Source organism: Lipophrys pholis (genome assembly GCF_963383615.2).
Source record: "Lipophrys pholis genome assembly, chromosome: 3".
Lineage (NCBI taxonomy): Eukaryota > Metazoa > Chordata > Actinopteri > Blenniiformes > Blenniidae > Lipophrys > Lipophrys pholis.
This window is the reverse complement of record NC_137627.1, coordinates 19,403,706-19,423,888: the sequence shown is the minus strand read 5'-3', so window position 1 is coordinate 19,423,888 and position 20,183 is coordinate 19,403,706. Positions and strand designations below refer to the sequence as shown.

The 20,183-nt window shown below is 41.8% G+C and overlaps 1 protein-coding gene across 1 annotated transcript in view; it reads right to left on the bottom strand.

The window, feature by feature from the left end:
- arhgef17 (Rho guanine nucleotide exchange factor (GEF) 17) overlaps positions 1–20,183 on the bottom strand; it is a gene marked incomplete at its 5' end in the record, with an annotated part of 73,042 nt that overhangs the window by 12,133 nt on the left and 40,726 nt on the right. Inside the window, 4 exons of the mRNA XM_080460145.1 lie at positions 459–551; positions 1,321–1,437; positions 4,068–4,250; positions 7,138–7,215. Coding sequence (XP_080316271.1) covers positions 459–551; positions 1,321–1,437; positions 4,068–4,250; positions 7,138–7,215 — 471 coding nt within the window. The remainder of the gene's footprint in view (positions 1–458; positions 552–1,320; positions 1,438–4,067; positions 4,251–7,137; positions 7,216–20,183) is intronic.

Here is a 20,183-nt window from a genome sequence, read left to right as displayed (position 1 = left end):
TGCACTAAAGTCAACACAGCTCCCTGTGACATTCGTGGCTATTTGCTAATTAAATCCAGTTTTGGTCACAATGTTTGTTCATGATTCTCCTTCCAGCTGCCAGGAAAGCCATCATGAAAAAAAAAAAAAACTGACTTAAAGCTAAGGCACCAGATCCTAACCGTGGAGAAACACCGTGATGAAACTCAGAGCACATGAACCAGGTCAACTGGACTTGACGATGTGTCGTGGAAGAAGTTCCGCCTCTTATCGATGTCTCATCAGGACATTTGACCAAGTTCAGATGACCTGGTTTAAGAAGCATCCTACCTAAACAAATAAGACCAGACATATTCCAGGCATGAACTGCAAAGTTTGTTTCCTTTCCTCCTCTGCCTCACAGTTTGAATGTTTATTTCTAATACTAAAAGAAACACGCAGCTCATTTTCTGCTAGAAGGGAAACGTTCCACAACCCACCTTCACCAGCAGCTCGTATCGAGGAATCCGCTGCACAGGTTTAATCATCAGGTCTCCCAGAGCCTGCTTCTCCTTGTTCTCACGCATGTTTTGCTGTTGAGTAAAAAGAATATGAAAAGGATATACAGGTGAGAAAAAAACTTTCCATTATTAATGGTGGATTTGTGTTGAATCAGAAGTTTTGTTCCTAAGACTGTTTATTTTTTTAAATTTTGAATGAAATAAAGAATTACAAACAAAAATGTGTGCATCTCTATGCTGCTGGTTTTCCCGACCTAAATCCTTTTATTAGTGGTGACACGCCACAAAATCAGAGGACCAGACAGAGGCCTCTCAGATTTAACTGAGCATATTCCTGCTATTCCCAGTTGTTAAAATAGTTTTCAAGTGTTGGTTTGTCGGACCTTTGTTTCATTGTGGTTTCAGAAAACTGAAAATGGAGCAAAACAAAACAAAAATCGAGAGAAACCAAATTGATATTGATGCGTTCCGGTACAAAAACACTTAGGAGATACAACAGAAATTATTATTTTAGATAGAAAATGTTTACATACAGTTTCAACCTGAAAACAAGCCTCACACCCACCTGCTCACTTGGTATTTATGTTAAAAATAAATGAACAAATAAATTCCAAAGTATAATCCTCAAAGAAAATGCATATCGATGCTGGAGTTCCGTGTCACAGTGAAGCATGTCTCTTTACAAATATCCACCGACTACACTGATTAAAGTCAATCCGTTTCAGCGGGTGATTTCATTCAGGTGGTGAACTTCAGTGAAGCTTTTTTTCAAACTAATCCGTATGTTCAGAGCAGCCGCTCACACAAGCTGTGACTGTCTGTGAACACGTCTCACACTGACCTCCAGAAACTTGTGAAAAGCCGGCTTGGCCTCCTTGGCGATCCTCACGGCGTCTTTGGCGTTGAGGAAGTTGTCGATGTAGGCCGAATACATGTTGGCTAGAGCCTCTTTGGAGAACTGTGGAAAAGAGGAAGATGCTCAGGCTACAGGTGGGAAATCGAAAACAGTTGGTTTTAAGTTTGATCTGACAGCAGTTGAAAGAGAAAAATACTATTTTATCGGTTTAAAAAGAGACAAAAGGGTTAAAATGACTGAAATGTCCTTCCTTCCTGTGGCCATAAGCTTCTACTCCTCTATGTAAATAGTATTTGCTGTTAATTTCATCCTTTCTGTGCTTGTATTAGTCCCCGTTATTTATTATATGTGGAGCAATGGTTAAAGCAATTTCCCTCTGGGAATAATAAAGTATTTCTATTCTATTTTAAAATGTCAAAATGGTCTGAGAAATGGGGGGGTAGGAAAGTTGAACCCTCTTAAATCGGATACCAGAAAACAGCTAAAGATATAATGAAATGTTTACTGGTCTAAATGTTGATTGAAACTTTAGAAATGCAACAAAAGATACCGTTTTTGTGCGCGTTTCAAAACTACTGTATATATGAAACTTTAGAATCTATGTCAGTTACATTTTAAAAGGTTGAACGTGTTCTGCGGCTCCAGGTGAATTTGATTTGGTAAAAGAAAAAATCACAAAAATGGCTGTTTTGGTCATAAAGGTTGCAGACCTGGACTAAATCAATCACAAACACCGAAACAACTTGGTTTGAAGAAAGACTAGATCTTTTTATTACTGCTATCAAGCACATGAGCTGCTCTCACCACGCCCTTTAAGAAAACACACAAATGAGTCGTTTTTGTTAGGTGATGAAGCAAAAATCGTCTTCCGCTGCTTAAGACAGGAACCCCCAGCTGCTGCCTTCACATTTCTCACCACCGCACATCTCATGTGTTTTCCAGCTTTACGGAAAAACAAAAGGAATATATGGCAGGAGGTATGAATGCATTTGATGATTTAGGTTTTCAATGTGGTTCCCAGTCTGCTTCACCCACTTCTATTTCAGTTCGTGGCTTCCTGCATTTTCTCCATTGTGCAAGTGAGTCTCACAGTTTCACACTTTTGTATATGAAATAAAAACTAATTAAAGTACCTTCATCCTCTCTGTGCAAGCTTCCTCGGCGTGTTACGAAAATGCCTTTGGCTGAATAGAAGTCCTTCACTCATTCATTCTCCCAAACTGACAGCCATTAGTGGAAACCTTCGAGCACTGTGTTTTTAAAACTGCTTTCGGAAGGTCATGAGAAATTTTAAAAGGGTCACCGAGCGATCACTGGAAAAACAAAATGTTAAACTGACGTTGCCAACTACAGACCGTCTCCTAATAAAGCAACGATGTCTTTAAAGACTGTTTATTCATTCAAGGACCAAGTCTACAGTTGGACCTATTTTAAATGTGGTGTTTGTAGACCACTCCAGTTTTCTCCGGCGGGCCAAAGACGAGCTCAGTAGATCAATTACTGTCTCTGAATTGATTGTGGCGTGAGTCTGGCTCTCTCTGTGAGACCACAGCACTATTGTTCCAGAAGCTCAGTTTACGCTGCATTTCCAGTGAAAACGCATCGTTTTTTGTGTTGACGTGGCAGAAAAATGTCATGTTTACACAACAATCTTTGAATTCGATGTCTGTTTACATGATAGAGGTGCTGAAAATGACGTAGTTTTCATTTCAGGCTACTAGAGGGTGCTGTTGTTTGTTTTAGTAATGAAACCACACCTGTCGAGAACAATATGCTATAAACGTTAACACTGCCGGGTACATGGGCATTCGTATTTCTCTTCGCAGAAGAAATATCCGCTAAAGCCGGAGCGACAGTAGCAGCATTTCAAAAATGTTGCATTTTAATGACTGGAAGGAATATTTTCAAAAAGTTCCACCTTGGAAAACATTTTTTAAAAAGTGACATTTTCAGTACCATTATCGTACTAACGAATACCCAAAACACAACGAAACTTTTCCGTTTTCACTGGAATATGTGTAAACAGGACCAAAATTGCATTTTCAATTTTTTCAATCAACACGATACACAATAATCGAATTGGAGTTGATAAAATCAACAGTGTTTTGGAATAAGATGCTACGTGTTCCAATATATTGAAAAGTGGTATAACATCAGGAGCGCCGACTGACTTTATTAGCAGCCATTTATTTTTTTCCCACTACATTTGAAGTGTTTATTAAATTTATTTTCTAGATCCTTGAGGTCTTTTGTGGGCTTATTGTTCTAAAAGTCGTTGAGAGTAGTAAAGGGTTTGACTTTAACAAACTGCCTGCTGGCAGACGTCAACTATCTCACACAGTGAGTCCACATTCAGCAAACACAAGTTAACAATCCTGACGTGTGCACAACACATTCCTACAACACAGATCAGCAGGAACGCTCAAACAAGGACGCTATTTTGTTTTTACATTTTGAATTTATTTGGAATTTCAAAGGTTTTAATCTGAAACTGTGAAGCTGTAAATGTGTGGATTATTATGTGCAATTTTAGTTCCATCTTTCACCAACCAGCACATAAGACTATGATATTTCTACAGTCCTTTTGATTTTAATCCTTTTATTTGTCCTTCTCTTCTGTGCTGACACCGAGTGACTTGAAAATGTCTTTTGCGTAGACGTTGGTCATAAAACCCCAAAACAGAAAACACACAAGCGCTCTCTCTCTCTCATTTGCCGTCAGCTCTACTCACCGACTGGATCAGGAGGTGTCCGACGGTTTGCCTGTCGTGCCACTGGCCGACGCAGCCGGCCACCTGCTCCAGGAAGTGCTCGTGGTGCTCCAGGATCTCGGGGATCTGGTAGAACATCTCGTCCACCAGCAGAGGGTCCACGATCGAGCCGCCGTCCGGCTGTTTGAGAGGACGCATGTAGCCCTGAAGGGACGGAGCCAGCGGTCAGCGAGACGAGAACAAGTGTCACACGCAAATTTCTCTGATGCATTATGAGAAACTCTGGAATTTGAAAATGAAGGAAATAAGAGAATCAGTCATATATGCCACTTTCTCCAACTCCAAGTGAAGAAGCCGATCTCAGTTTAAACCAAGTGTATGGTGCCACTTGCAATGATTTGTTGTTGAGATTCATGTAGAAATGAGCAGACAAACAAGCATTTCTCCTGTGAACACACTAATTTATTCATTTTGCATGAGAAGACGATGGTCCACTGTGGAAGCCCGGAGCAATACGATGCTGAAAATAGTCCACATGGATTTTGTAACCACATGATTTCATGTTTTTGTCCACTTAGCTTTTCTTTCTTCTCCTCCTAATTTAATCCGAGATAGATTTCGAAGTCGGCTGTCCCATTGGGCTCGACTCCGACACACTCCAGCTCTGCTGTGCTCCATTTGCTCGACCAGAAATTGGGAAACCCAGCTGACGTTGAAATGAACCGCGGCGGATGTGACCCGGAGACTCCACAATCTGTAAAGTCCACTTATCTGCATGTGGCTCGCTGCCCGACACCAATGACACATCTGATGTACTAATTCAGTCTGTAATTCAGTCTGTAACATTTGCACTGAAGAAAGTTAGAACTAAAAGAAGGATTCAAACATGGCACTCATTTGGTTTGTATATGATTTTTGACATTTGACTTCTTGGAATTATGTTACATCAATACGCCGATACCGGCGACTAAGTTTATCTTACATGGACTCCCTTCCATTTTCTTTTTTTCAGATTGACCCACATTCATGCAACAGCGACCTGTGCAGGTTGTGGTTCACAAAGATCCTCACATAAGCTGGCAATAATGACGCATCTACAGTTATCGCTGGTAATACTGTAGTAGTACACCTGTTGTTCCCAAAGAGTCGGGTAAAAGAAGTAAGAAAGGAGAGCGCGAGACGTGCAATCAGAATCTGGGTCAGTGTGAAACACATACAGTACTAGACTGTATGACGCATCTGATGACGAGCTGCCGGGGTGTCATGTAGACCCAGACCGAGCTCACACCTGACATCAACCAATGTTTACTTGGATTAGCAGGTGCCTCTGGTATGACCTAGTAAAGGTGTGTAAGCCGCTCTGCACCTCGCCCTTCCTGATATTTTTCACATTATGAGTGATTAGTGTTGGGGATCGAAATCACAAGTCTTATTACACCGCTTTGTTTGAACGGTTACAGCTATTGTTTTGCATGAAAGGTTATCGGCCTATTTTATTCACCTCTTTCATAGTGACAGTAAGTTCAGTTCTAAGAATGTGCGTTTTAATTAAATAATTCATAGTTTTACTCTAATATTCAGTTTACTGAGTAGGCTTATACTAATATATTTGATGGATTTGATTGTTGGGTTTCTCTCTGTTAAAAGCACCTAGAAATGACTGTTGTATTTGGTGCTATATAAATAAAGTTGAATTGAATTGAAAAAGTTGAATATTACAAACAACAACGGATTCAAGGAGCGTGAAAGACGGACTAGAAATCCATATTCAATATACTTTCATGATAGCATTCGAATTGTATTTACACCTTGCAATGTTTTTAGTAATAATAAAAATAATGCATTTTATTTAAAGGCGAATATCAAAGCACTCAAGGTCACCTCACAAAAGTTAGGAAAAATACCATTTGATAGCTATTTGGGATTCAATATCTATCCAATCTGCCCAAATAGATTATGTAACTCTGGATCATTTCAGCTCATGTCAGACCACTTATCTGCATGAGCCTAAAATGACTTGGTTACAGGATGAAAACTGAATATACTTCCTCTTGGAAAATCTAATTTTCTAAGAAAAGAAAAAAAAAAGAAAGAAGAAACTCTCAAGAGTTGGATTTCAAGTTTGGGCAGCGGTACTGTCGAGCCGTCACAGCTCGACCACATTTGACGTTCGCCTTCAAGGATATGCACTTTCACAGCAGTCGCCGTGGTAACTCTTACTTTGCCCGTGTCGTCATGGGAACCGAGCCCAGGATTATTCACATTGTGGCCACACATACTCGCACAGGAGCGCGCGCACAGGCAGAAAAGCAGTCAGTGTCTGTGTGGGACGAACGTGCACGCTGCTGCTCGTCAACCCACACACACACACGCACGCATGCACGCACGCATGCACGCACGCACGCACGCACACACACACACACACACACACACAAAGATGACAGGTTATACAACAGGGTGGCTGCAGGTAGCAAAACAAACGGTATGTTCAAAAGAGAGGGATGCAGCACAGATTTGGGGGAAAGGTTAGTTAGCTACTGTGTGTGTGTGTGTGTGTGTGTGTGTGTGTGTGTGTGTGTGTGTGTGTGTGTGTGTGTGTGTGTGTGTGTGTGTGTGTGTGTGTGTGTGTGTGTGTGTGGGGGCAGATAATGCTGATGTGACGAGGTCAGCAGATTAGTCCAACAGGACGAATGACAATAAGTGCATTACGTAACACCTTTTGTGACCTACATTCATTATTCATGTTCTCAGCACTCCTGCGATTCTAAAACGGGTTTCCACTTTGATTTGTGTGCGTGTTACTCTTTTGTGTACTTGTGCCAGGCGAGTTCCTCAGTAAACACTCGCTGGAAAGACCTTTAAGACAGATGGCCAGCAATTGGTCTGCTGGAGGTTTCTTTCTGCTGCCTACATTTGCTAAGGAGGGATTGGACTCTCTTTTTTTAATACATTTTTATCTGAAAGCAAAGAGATGTGACATGTTGTACCTGGGGCTGCATGCAACAAGCTAATTAGACAGCAGCAGGAATATGTGTTGAGTGTGTGTTTCCGTGTAGTGTGTGTGTGTGTGTTTCCGTGTAGTGTGTGGTACCTGAATGAGACTACGTAGAGACTCCACGTATGACTGCTCTGTGTCCACGAGGGTCATCATCACATGTCTCCTCATATCCTGTGAGAACAGTCGAAGAAGAAGACGAGAGAAAAACAAGGTCAATTGCTGCATTTTCACTTTGCTTTATACTGTGTCTCTGTCACAACCTCTGTAGTATGAATGAAAAAAAAAAACATGTGGACACCCCGAGACACTGACATGCAATCATCTCCTTCAAGCATCTGATGAACAAGAGGTTTTCTTTTTTTTTTTTTTTAGTGTTCTTCTGACCGGCCCTGGGATTGCAGATAGAAAGTAACTCAGAGCTAAATTTATCTTTATAGTACATTGCCTTCCTCTAATGTTTTCTCTGGCAAATGAAATAATATTGACAAACTAAGATATGAGAGCAGAGTTTCCCAATTTAGATCGAGAAGGCCGGAGGTTGTCAAAATTAGATTTACACATGTCAAAGCAAACCAGAGCAAAAAAATTAATAAAATCAAATAAAACAATGGCCCCAGATGTTCTCCTGCCAATGTTTGGGCAAGTCAGAGATCACACAATAAGAACATAGACCGAGACTAAAGATGAGGTACCGCGAGTGTAGAGGAGCTAACAAGCTTAACAAGATTAAGTATGTCAGCCAGAATTTAGAGTTTGGATGAAAACTGAATCAGAATAAATGGTCCATAATAGACTGTAACCTCGAAAAGAATTGGAAAGCTCTAATTAGGTTCAGCCAACTTTGGAAAATGAGGTCAGGTTTCTCTTTTTTTTTTTGCCAAGACAGAGGACGAATTAGTGTATTTTGGAAATGCCTTAAAAAAATATACATAAGGAGTGATTACAGTGCACATCCAATCCAATGTTGTTGTTTTTTTTAAATGCACAAGGTGAAACACATGTCACATTTTGGGATATTTGTTCTCATTGGTGTCAAACTGCAAAAAAATATGAATCCTTTTGCCAAATCCCAAAAATCAATGAAAGAAAACGCAGGAAGTCAGAAATAAATTATACTGGTTGACTCGTACTTAAAAACAAAACTGTGATAGGACACAAACCCATTTATAGTCACATCCTTGCACTGCAGACCCTTCTTCTCCGAGGACTCTGGTTCCTGTTAAATTCCTCACGCTGCACTCCCTGACCTCTCTCCTTTGACGTCACGTGACCTATCAGGAACTGATCGGCTGTGCTGAACGCTGCAAACACGTACGTCTTAACAGTGCAACCAAGGCAAGAAAACACCTCCAAGCACTGGTTTGTTCTTGTGTTATTGTTAAGACGGAGGATGGAAATATATTTTAATTCTCTTGACCTTTTAGCAGCATATTCAGTCTGAAGAGACGCTAGAGTTTAGACGGTGTTTGTTATATTGCTGACGTGCGCTTTAGCGAAAATAACTGAAAATGACCAAAAATCGAACTATTCTTCTTTCAAGATACGCCACGGACCTCCTGGCTTTTTGATATTTTAAATCATCTTCCCAACAACGCTGTTAATGAAAAAAACCATAATGACTGTAAATGTTCTTCTCATTTATTCGCTGTGTTTCGTGAGAAGAGAAAACCGAGTCGTTTCCTGACCTTTAAATTCTGACTGGTTTATGTTGTTGGGAGCTGTTTGACAGAAATATTACATCGGAAAGGTCATTGTGCTTTATTATAAATATTATTATGCAGGAGGCAAAGAGAGAGGAGACGTTTGCACACACACACACACACACACACACACACACACACACACACACACACACACACACACACACACACAGGGGTCAAAAAAGCCAGGATGTCCACACAAGCAAACCATGACTCAACAGATAACACTAATCGTGAGTCATAACCAATAAATAAATGCAAGTAAATGAGCTGCACCAACACACACTCAAAACAAATAGGGAGGAAACGCAGAGTCTGACGCCAACCGATCAAGAAGGGTTTACATTCATTTTGGCTTCAATTAAACTGTCTTGGAATTATATTGAAGCACTGTGAGATGAATCAAAATCAGTTGTTAATGAGCATCCCGTGGTCACGAGTTGCTGAATCACATTTTCTCCCGTGAACTGCACTGACATGGGTTGAACGCTTGTGCTGCAAAGGTTCAGTGTTTTTCATGATCACAGCCAGACAAAGTCTATCTTTAATACTTTCTGTGTTTGTTGAAGAGAGCGACGGCGATGTGGGGCAATAACAAGGGGAGCATGATGGCCATGGAACAAGTCAGACGTATTATCTCAGGGAGGGTCTCAGGGGAGTTTGCTGAAATATGCTTCAACCAAACATCACTTATAAATATCAGATGGAGCCACAGGCGAAACCCTATGGTGCATATAGAACCGCAGTCTCTCTCCCTCCCTCATCCACACTGTCAGCCATGCACACACACACACACACACACACACACACACACACACACACACACACACACACACACACACACACACACACACACACACACACACACACACACACACACACACACACACACACACACACACACACACACACACACACACACACACACACAACCCTCTGCTCTCCCCTGCCAGCATCACCGTGCCCTATAAATAACCAGAACAATAACTTTCCAGAAAGGCCACGTTTAGTGTTTGGCATCTGAAGAGGTCCCAGGAGTGCTGCGGGGGAACCGCTGGAGGGTGAGAGGTGGCGTGTGGATGGAGGAATGTGCATCTTCTGTGTGAGACGGACTGCTTACGGGTGAAAAACTTCGACGTGCACATCAGTTGTGTTTCAATTTGTTTTCGGCGTGCTTTTTGTCTGTGCTCCTGCATTTGGAGCGGCGCTGCTCTCGGGGCAAAACGTTCACTGCAGATCTGCTCAGCCTCGACAAACAAACCCAAAGACAATGGAGTAGAGGAAATAACCGTGAGGATTGAACAAGGCGAAAGAGGGAAGTGCACAATGACACAGTAATCGTCCATTATGGCGCCTGATAAGCCGCGAAGCTGTTCAGAACAGTTTTGGTTCAGTTCTATATTCAGGGCTGTTATTACGACAATATTATGTTTTTGATACAAGGGCGGATAAAATCTATAATTTTTTTCTTTAAAATTTGTTTTTGGAAATTCTCATGACATACATTACTAGATTATGCCATTAATTACATGACTGCAGGCTTTCAAAGTTTTCATAAGGTGAGATGATCACTTACTATCACAAAACCATAAAGTATAACCATCAGTGTTCCCAGAAACTCTGTTATCTTCACCCAACGCTTCACATACAAAAACATTATATTCAATGTTCAGAAAAGGCTGCAACTCTTGATACTTGAAAAACTTAATCAAGGAAATATTTTGGTGTTGTTCACTTGGCTAAATAATCATTTATCCATCTTTAGGATTGCAGACTGCTGGAGCTGATCACAGGGCAAACACACAGAGACACAGTCAATCACACAGACACATTCACACTTTCACACAATGTGGAGGCACTACCCAGCTCACCACAAATGCTTTGGTGGCGTTGGAGGAAACCAGAGTAGCTATAGAGAACCCATCGAGGTACCTGGAGAACATGCATACTCCACACAGAAACCATTTAGGATCATATATTTTCGAACAATGCTGCCCAAAGTGCTCGATCAATGAATACTAAAACCAGTAAAGCCAAATTAAAGATAATTAAATAGGTAAGCAATCACAGCTAGACAATTCTGACTAATAAAAAAAACTTTTTATGACGATGGTGAATGCTCAGCAACGTCACTAATGACAAAACCTCAGTATTTATTATCAGTGCAATCTGGCAGCTTTAAACTTGTAATCAAGCTGTAGAAGAAAAAAAAAACATCCAGAGAAAAGCCTCTTTGGTAGAAGTTGGATTTCCCTGGCAGCTGCAGAGCGATGCACCACTGCACACACACACACACACACACACACACACACACACACACACACACACACACACACACACACACACACACACACACACACACACACACACACACACACACACACACACACACACACACACACACACACACACACACACACACACACACACACAAGCAGAGCTGCCTCCTGCATGAATGTCTCAAACTAATTAAAGCTCATTCACACTGATCAAATTATCAAATGCAGATGCACTCTCCCTCTCTCATCATCACTGCTTCGTTGGTATCAACGCTGGGGATTGGCTGCTCTCACTGCCGTGCAGGAATCATTATGAGAGCTGTTGAGTCCACGATGTTGTGCGTGCGGCACCTGTTTGCCAAGTTAAAACACGGATGGGAACTTTTCGCGAACACATGAACGCTCCTCCGCCCGCCTCTATTAGATTACACATACACACATCAGACCTCGGCGAAATAATGCGAGGAATGCCAGTTTCATTTTGCCGGCGGGGTTACCATGGTAACCTCAGCTGGGAGGCTAAGCGGTGACAGGACAGGCGAGGTTTCCCTGGTGCTACAGAGGAGATGAGACTCCCTCCGTCTGGTTTCTACGATGAGAAACTTCAGCTGGAGGGAGGAAACAACACACTGAAGACACACCGGATGCTGCTGTGACCCTGCTGGTTGTGGTCCAGCTATGGAAAATACAGCGTTTTCTCCATTTTACGTAAACACACAGAGAGAAGGAAAAGCTTAGTATGATGCAAGACTTGTAGTGCAGTGACAAAGCAATCAGTTTTTAGTCGGCTCTTCATTTAGTAGCTTTGAAAATAAAACATCGCAGAGATTTTAGGTCAAACAGGGGAAAAAAACTCTCGACATCCCCATGTGGAGTGATAGTTGCAGTGGAGTTAAAGGGCAGGAACCCCGCCTGCTGGTGATGATAACCCTTCAATTCACAGGAAGGAAGAGTCTCAACAACTTACTGTGATAAATCTGAGTGGACTTGTTATAAAATGTCTGTTTTCCAACTAACAATCAAATAATCCTAAAATGACAGATGTAGGAAAAGTTATTGAAAGGTCATTTTAATATATATTTAGAATCACTCGGTGAATATTGAAATATACAGTTTTATAACTGTTATATGTAAGTGAGAATCTGTGCAAATAATTCAACAGAAAACAAACCTGACTCATCATTACTATTAGGTTTTGTTTTTATTACAACTTCATTTGAAAAATTGGTTTGAAATAAGCTCATTGATTCATTCCGAGTACAGTTAAGTATAGTTGTGTATTGTGCGTATAGTGCCGGCTGCCTTCACCGTCAGTTTGGACCTGCGCACACTGTTTACTGCAGATAAATCGTCGGAGTATTTTCTCCAAATCAAATTAGAACCTTGCAAAATGTTTAAAGTTACACCTCCATGAACGTACCTGCTGTTTCAAACATATCCACAGCATCAAATCTATACCGTGAGATTGTGAACACATGCACGCTGAAGTCTGCAGAAATCTAGCAGACTGAGAGCGAACAGGATTCTTTTCCCCCAAACTGCTCAGGTGTGGCCCAAACAAACGAACTCTGGTCCATTTGAAACGTGGGTCTCGGTTTGAACTTGTTTACAGTGGGTAATGCCAGCGGACAATCTGAGTCAAGAAGTGAAGTACACAGTGTATTTTCAGTCGAAAAGAAAAGAAACCCCAAAGCCAACAGTGCCAGCCTGAAGAAACTGAGGAAAACTAAGAAATGGTTAGGGAAATGTCTCGAGACATTTGAAGTAATGTGGAGCTGCAGGCGCTTATCAGTACATGGGGACTAGATGACTATACAATATAATATTAATTGAGCAAAGGTGTTTTTAAACGATATGGCCTTCCATTTACAATCCTGTCGAATCAATGAGCTTGATTGTTTCCGTACTCGTGGTTTAATAATACCTTCTTTGTTACAACAACTACTTGTTTGGGGCTGTTGATTCTAACTGTGTGACTCTGGTTAAGCTTGTTTATAAAACATTTGTACCAGTACGCCGTTGCAATAACACAAAGCACAAACTTTGCACATGTGATCAGTTTTTATCATATCATGTTGTTGTTGTGTCGACAACTATCTAAATCTAAATGTGAACCAATTCGCATTGTGACGACCAACACTGGAGGTTTGAGCCTGGTTAAGATGACAGAAGGCACAACACAGTCGCCTCATTCAGGTATTAGGAGAAAGAGTTGACCAGAACAGAACTAAATGTGATGAAATGGATCAAGTGGCTGGACAGCGCACATGCAAAACAGGTTTGTTTACACTGTCGTGGCAGGCGGCAGAGCACAGAAATGTCGACGTAAGCCACGTCAAAACCCCCCGGGAGTCACACGCCCGCATGCATAGCCAGTAGCTGTTTGTCACCGGTGACAACATGAATATTCACCTGGCTGGGGAAACAGCCGCCACAGGCGACAACACTGACAACTGAACCTGAGACTTCATCAAACCCAAGGGCAACAACTCCCTAAACAAGTGTGGTCTTTCTTTCACTCACAGTTGAAAGCGAGAGGAGCATCTGCTCAGTTTCTGTTTGTTTTGTTTTTTTTTTGCTCAGCTGCTCGTGACCGTGATCCATATGCAGCAGGGCGAGCGAGCAGAGACAGTGGATGTAACACGACAACGACGCAGGACCCAGATGCTCCCATCAGAGGCTGCTGCTGTCCTGTAATGTGTTTAACATCATCTTCAGATGTTGGCCTGATGCAGATCTGCTGCCTGTCGGGAGTCGAAGTGATGAGTGCGTGAGGTCGCTGAAAAGTTAATAGCTAACAATCACCAGCTTCCATAAATAACAACTGGAAAGGAGGGGGAAAAGAAGGGAAGGGGAAAAAAGTGAAATAAGAAAAATGAAAAGAAAAGAAAAAACTGACCGTAAAGCTGCTCCTGTCCTACACATACTGTTAAATTAATTATGTATCGTTTTGAATCACCACTTCTTGTTCAAACATGTCATCTGTTAATCTGTTAATCTGAAGAGACACTTGCATCATATATGGAAAATGTGCAAAATGAGAAGAAACAAGGGATGGGCTATTTTTCTAATTTCCTGCAACGTGTGATTAAAAGTAGATTTGTTTAGTACGATTAAAGCAGATCATCCAAGACAGATGTACTTTTAAGTAAAATCGAAGCAAGGAGAGTAAAGTACATGCAAACATATTACAACAGAGTTTACCAGGGTTAAACCAACTCTAATCTTTTTCTTTTTGAACCATGTTTATTTTATGAGTTTCATCTGGTCTGCTGGTGAAATGACTTCATCCAGGGGAGAAACATACCCTGCAGCTACCCTCCATAAATCAAAATCAGACACCTACTCTTCAGGACTTCGAGACATCTTTAACGTCGCGTCTTACAGTTACTTGTAATATGATAACTTTGATGTTTCAAACAATACAGATGTGAGGAACGATGTCTGTGTTTGTGTAATTGGATCACCCCAAAACAGCTTAGCTAAGATCTGCTGAGGAAGACAAGTCTGTACATCACAGGCTGCTCATTCCAGCTGGAGCTCACTGTCATGACTGAGATTCATTTTGTGTGTGTGTGTGTGTGTGTGTGTGTGTGTGTGTGTGTGTGTGTGTGTGTGTGTGTGTGTGTGTGTTGTTTTTTTTTCTTTTTCTCACAGTGGTTCAAAATCTCTGAATTAGGTTCAGTCGGTGGCACGAACACGCATGTACATCGAGGGTACAGCATGTTCTCCTGCGTCCGTGAGCTCTGCTGTTTGGATAATGGTGCGTTCACAGGGGGTCCATAAAGAAAGTCATTCCTCACAAGCACTGCCAAACGTTACAGTTTGATCAGAGTCAAGACTGAACCCAGCTTTGTCCTCCTGTTTCATTATTTCACAAGTGATTTAACAAAGCTTTGGTTCAGGAGGAGTTGTTTTTTTTTTTTAATGATTTTTAACTATGCATATGCAACAGTTCAGTCTTTGTTAGTGTTAAGGGTGTGTTCAGCTCTGTGCTGTGTCATGTTGTACTGCTGCCACGAGAACAACAGTAAATTGTTCGGAACAGACTTTGGTTCAGTTTGTATCCGTAAAAAAAACTCCACCGGACAGTTCCTGTCATTTGATACACCGCTGCATAAGTTGGGGCAAAAAAAAGTGTGTTTTATGTGCATATTTCTGGAAGGAAATCAACTCCAAAATTGATGTATTCATCACAAGATTGACAATTTGCTTTCTCAAAGGGATATTTTGCCCCCCAAAAAATCTGAAGTGTCACATTATTCTTCCTAAGTACTGCAGCTGCAGTTCAATTTTGTCAAGAATTGAACATTTCTAAAGCCACTTTCTTTCTGTCTGTGACCTGTTTCATTCACATCAAAAAAGAAAGAAAAAAAAAAAAACACTCACATGTGCCGATATAGGGCGCAGCTGCATAGAGCGGTTTTACCAATGATTATATTCTAGGGTTGTGTTTCAGTCCTCTTTGCTTTTCTGTTTGTCTGCATCTTGGCAGGAAGGCAAAAATAAAAAAAAAAACACATCAGACGGTGAGCGGCGGCTTCCGTGTGGACCGAGTCTGAATGCGGTCGGAGTCGCACTGAGAGCGACAAAGGAAGTCACACAAGGTCACCAAACTCCATGTACCTCTGAGGACGACAGGAACTGTTTTGTGTCAGACAAAAACGGAACTTGACCACTTTGCACTAGCAATACATGATGAACGTCGCCTTGTCAGCACCAGAACTACTCGTCGGGAGTGTTTTATCCATTCGCGAGGCGTCCGTGGCCTGTTACATATTCGCCTGCCGCTCGTCGGAGCGACGGAGCCGAACGACGGCAGTTCCCCGTCTCCCAGCAGCGCTCAAGTCGACTGCAGCTTTGAAACAGCGGCGGGAAATCAAGAGATGCGATCTCGCTAAACTGACGCAGTTTGTCCGTGCGTTCGTGTAGAAAAAAAAAAAAAGCGAGGTGGCATGGAGACAGCGTCGGAAAAAAACTAACGGGCATAGAATCCTTTAGATAAAACGATGCACATTGAAACTGGCCACGCCCTCAGGCGAGTTTGACATCATTTTAGTCAGAAAAATGAATGCAGGTCATCATGACAATAAACCTTTATTGCTCACTTAGCCTTTTATCCCTTCATATATTAGATGAGTCAACTAGTCGTGAATAAAAAAGTTAATTTTGTCAATAAAGGCTTTAGTCACCGGGAACATCTGTACACATGTGCACATGTACGGTCTCGCGCCAAGTTGTAATATTTGGTTGATTTCATAATGTGCTGCAACACGTGGCTTTGATAAGCTTGTTTCATCTATGACAGTGTGGGTGTGTGAGAGTTACGGGGCACCGATATTTTTGGTGCCGACTGAGACCTAAAACGGGGGCTGGCGTCTAATTGCTGAGCCGAATAGTCGCATGTGTTCTAAGCTCTGTGAAGGAAGAATTTTTTTAGCAAAGAGTGATGTTAAAAGTTTGCAATTATAAATATTAATCCGGGTTAAAACTGTGTTTTATTAAACTTAATAGTATGTTTAGCCTCCACTTAGGCAACATTTTGATACCGATTGGTGCTGGGGTTTTTTGTATTCCGACGAATCGTGCATGTATATGTGGAAAACATCTTGATGTAAATATTCAAGCTCCTTTTAACTGTCTTGATCATATAGACTCTGCATCTTGTGTAAGCAACAAATGTATTTCTGCTGATTCAGATGATAAACGTACCCTTCCCGATGCTCTGCATCTGAGCTTGTTATTGTCGATCTACTGGAGCATGTGCAGTACGCCGCTTTCCAGAAAAGTTGCATTTCATGAACTATTCAGACAGACACTCTTCACTCTACGGATACAAATATCGCCCACAGTCTTCTTTGATACGAAACAATGCATCAGCAACAAAACGCAGATTTCCTTCATCTCCCTGCTCTCGTCACATCTCTCACAACCTGCTGCCTCCGCCCCCTCCCCTCCCGGCTACAGTATCCCCTGGCAACCGTCTGGCGAAAGCAGCAACAGGCAGCCTCTCAGCCCCGAAAGAAAACATCCTCATCCCGTTAACGCATCCTCGGTTCCTCCGAAGATTGATTTACGTGTCTGTGAGGTGGCAGCCTTGAAAGTATATTAACCTATTTCTTCTCATCTTGTGCCTTTCAGCATGGCTTATATAATGCAGCAGGGGTTTGAATTTTTACAGTACAGCAGTTTTATTTTTGGGGAATGGGATAATCTGGATTAAAGCACTACTATCATATTATATATACTATAAGCTAAACTATTCCACCTTGAATCTAAGTTTCTTACCCATTTCTTCTTTATTAGTTCCTCTCTGTATTCCAGTCAGTCTGATCTGACCTACTCCCCACAGATCAATACTTTCCTCTCACTTCCAGACACAATCCAACAAACTATCGATCCACATCCCAACTCTTCCATCATCACCTCACCTCTGCCATCCTCTCCCTCTCGGAGTCTCATCTCATCGCTTCCTGCGTGTAATTCCTCCCTGGTCTCTCCTCTCGTCAACGCAGTCCATCCCTCCGGAGGTGCCCTACCTTTGTTCCCTGAAGCCTTGCCAGTTTGCCTATGAGGACGTCTGCGGACACTCCGGGGGTCTCCGATTAGCCAACACACGGCAGTGAAGCCAAACACTGCTCGAACAGAAGGGGGAACCTTTGGATTCTAAAAAAGTGTCCTATTAGGTTTTTCTCCTGCTTGTGCAAATCTAATCTGGCAAACTCATTTAGAAATGTCTTATGTAAATAATTGTCTTTCTCATCAAACATATAAGATGGACGTAGATTAAAAAATTATCTCTATTTGCTTGCGGAAAGACTGAAGTGTCTGGCTCCTTCCAACTTTAACCTGAAGAGATGCTTTCATCCCAGATAGACGATTCCCAGTTAGACGACTTATTATATTAAGTATATTATTTGTAACATTTCAGTGACCGAGAGTGAATATTAATGTAATGTTACACATAAATACACATAGTTCCTTTGAAAAAGTAGCTCAACATTATTTTAAAATCGTGGCGGGGGAAGGAAAAAAAAACAAAAGCATGTCGGACTAAAAACACACGTTTTATAAAGACACATAAAGAAGCTCAACAACGGCCAGGGAAAGAAAAAAATAAATAAAATGCCGGGTCCCGATGTCGGAACAAAAACATATGTTTTATAAAGACATAAAGTAGCTGAACAGCAGCCGCCTCCCCGCCTGCAGCGGTGAACGGACAACTCTTCACGGTGTAGCTGCCGTCAGCCGCACTGTGAAGCTCCTCTCCGTTAGTTCACTTTTATAATTATTATCAACATATTATTTCCCCATATTTCCACACCGTAACTCAGATATGGAAGAACAAGCGAGTCATATAATAAGTTGTGTTTATTTTGATCTAATACTGATCGGATTCTACACATTATGCCAATACTATTTGCTAATTTTGACTTCAGCATATTTCTATGCGGCTTCCAGCCGAGCTGTTCATCAAAAGTAATCCCTCGAAATTTCTTTATAGCATCGGTCAAAAAATGCGTCCAAAAAATGTATATAATGTGTTCAACCTTTTCTCCGTGTGATAATAAGCACCTCATTAACGATGCAGGACAAGCTACACAATGTGTTATTGTGTAGCTTGACTGACGGACGGAATTATGAATTACATTTCCAAATTAATGTGACTTTTGTGTTTTTTTTTTATCATGACGCATTTTTTAACCGACGCTATAAATACATTTCTAGGAATTCCTTGTGATAAAAAGCTCGGCTGGAAGCCGCATATAAATATGCTGAAGTCAAAATTAGCAAATATTATTGGCATCATGTGTAAAATCCGATCAGTATTAGATCAAAATAAACTCAACTTATTGTAGAACTCTCTCATTCTTCCATATCTGAGTTACGGTGTGGAAATAATACATTGATAATAATTCTAAAAGCGAAGTAACGGAGGGTGAACTTACAACTCGTCCACGACAATTTTTTTTTCAGCATCGTGGATTTGAAGGATTGGATTTCAAAGTATATTTGACATATTTGTAAGGAAAAAAAAGGTTGAACATTCTTTCCATGTATATCTGAACAGTGAAATCCCAACTCTGCATTACTTGAGTCACACCCATACAAATACACTTTTAATCCCTGTTGTGGATTAACAGGCCGGGTGTTAAGATTATAGCAGAACTGCAGTGGCTGGTTTATGTCTAGTGTGTGTGTGTGTGTGTGTGTGTGTGTGTGTGTGTGTGTGTGTGTGTGTGTGTGTGTGTGTGTGTGTGTGTGTGTGTTCACACGTGTGGATGCAAATCACAGCATGTTTGTTGACTCTTCTCGCACTCAGACAGAGACAACACAGCCTGGAGGCTTATACCCGACACCGGGAGGGTAAACCTTTGAATTATGACAAAACTGAACAGTGAGTGTGTTTCGATCGGCGAGGGAGAGACACAGTGAGGTCGAAAGTAGGTGTTGAAAGTAATGGTGTGATTCATTCGCTCTCATTCTATTATATAGACGTGAGGGAGACGGAGGGGACAGGAAGGGAAGAGACATCACACACAATGAGGATTTCAAAACAGAGAGTGACTCACAACTATGAGAGAAATACTGGAAACCAAGGAGGGAGATGAAGAGTGGGAGAGACAGCAGAAGTGGGAAAAGTGGATTTAGGAGGTTAGATGGAGTGAAATCTAAATTGAGTCGGACAGGGAGGTGATGAGATGAGATGATGTCCTAGAAATGCAGTGAGAAGTGTGAGACAGTCACGGCACACGCACACAAACATGGATAGCCTGACGGACTAGAACAGACACACACTGATCTACCTCTCCACTGGGACTCCCAGCACAAAGTCCATTCCCATTCATATTGCCACTGGAGTTCCCGTTTCTGAACTGATGGGCTGCGTCTCGGTCCCCAACTTCTTCTCCTCCTCCTCCTCCTCCTCCATCTCTCTCTCCTCCGCCTCCTCCTCCTCCTTCATCTCCGCTCTCGTTCATCTCCTCCAGAGCGATGCTGAATTGGGCTAGGGTTCGAACCATCTGCAGCATACGATTCAGTCGGTGTGCCCCAACGCACACTCAGTTTGGCAGAAGAACCGGAGCAACCTGAGGCGGTTGTTTGTTTTTGTTGTCGCTCTCTGTGGTTTGTTCACTCACAGAAACTCAGTCTTCATTTC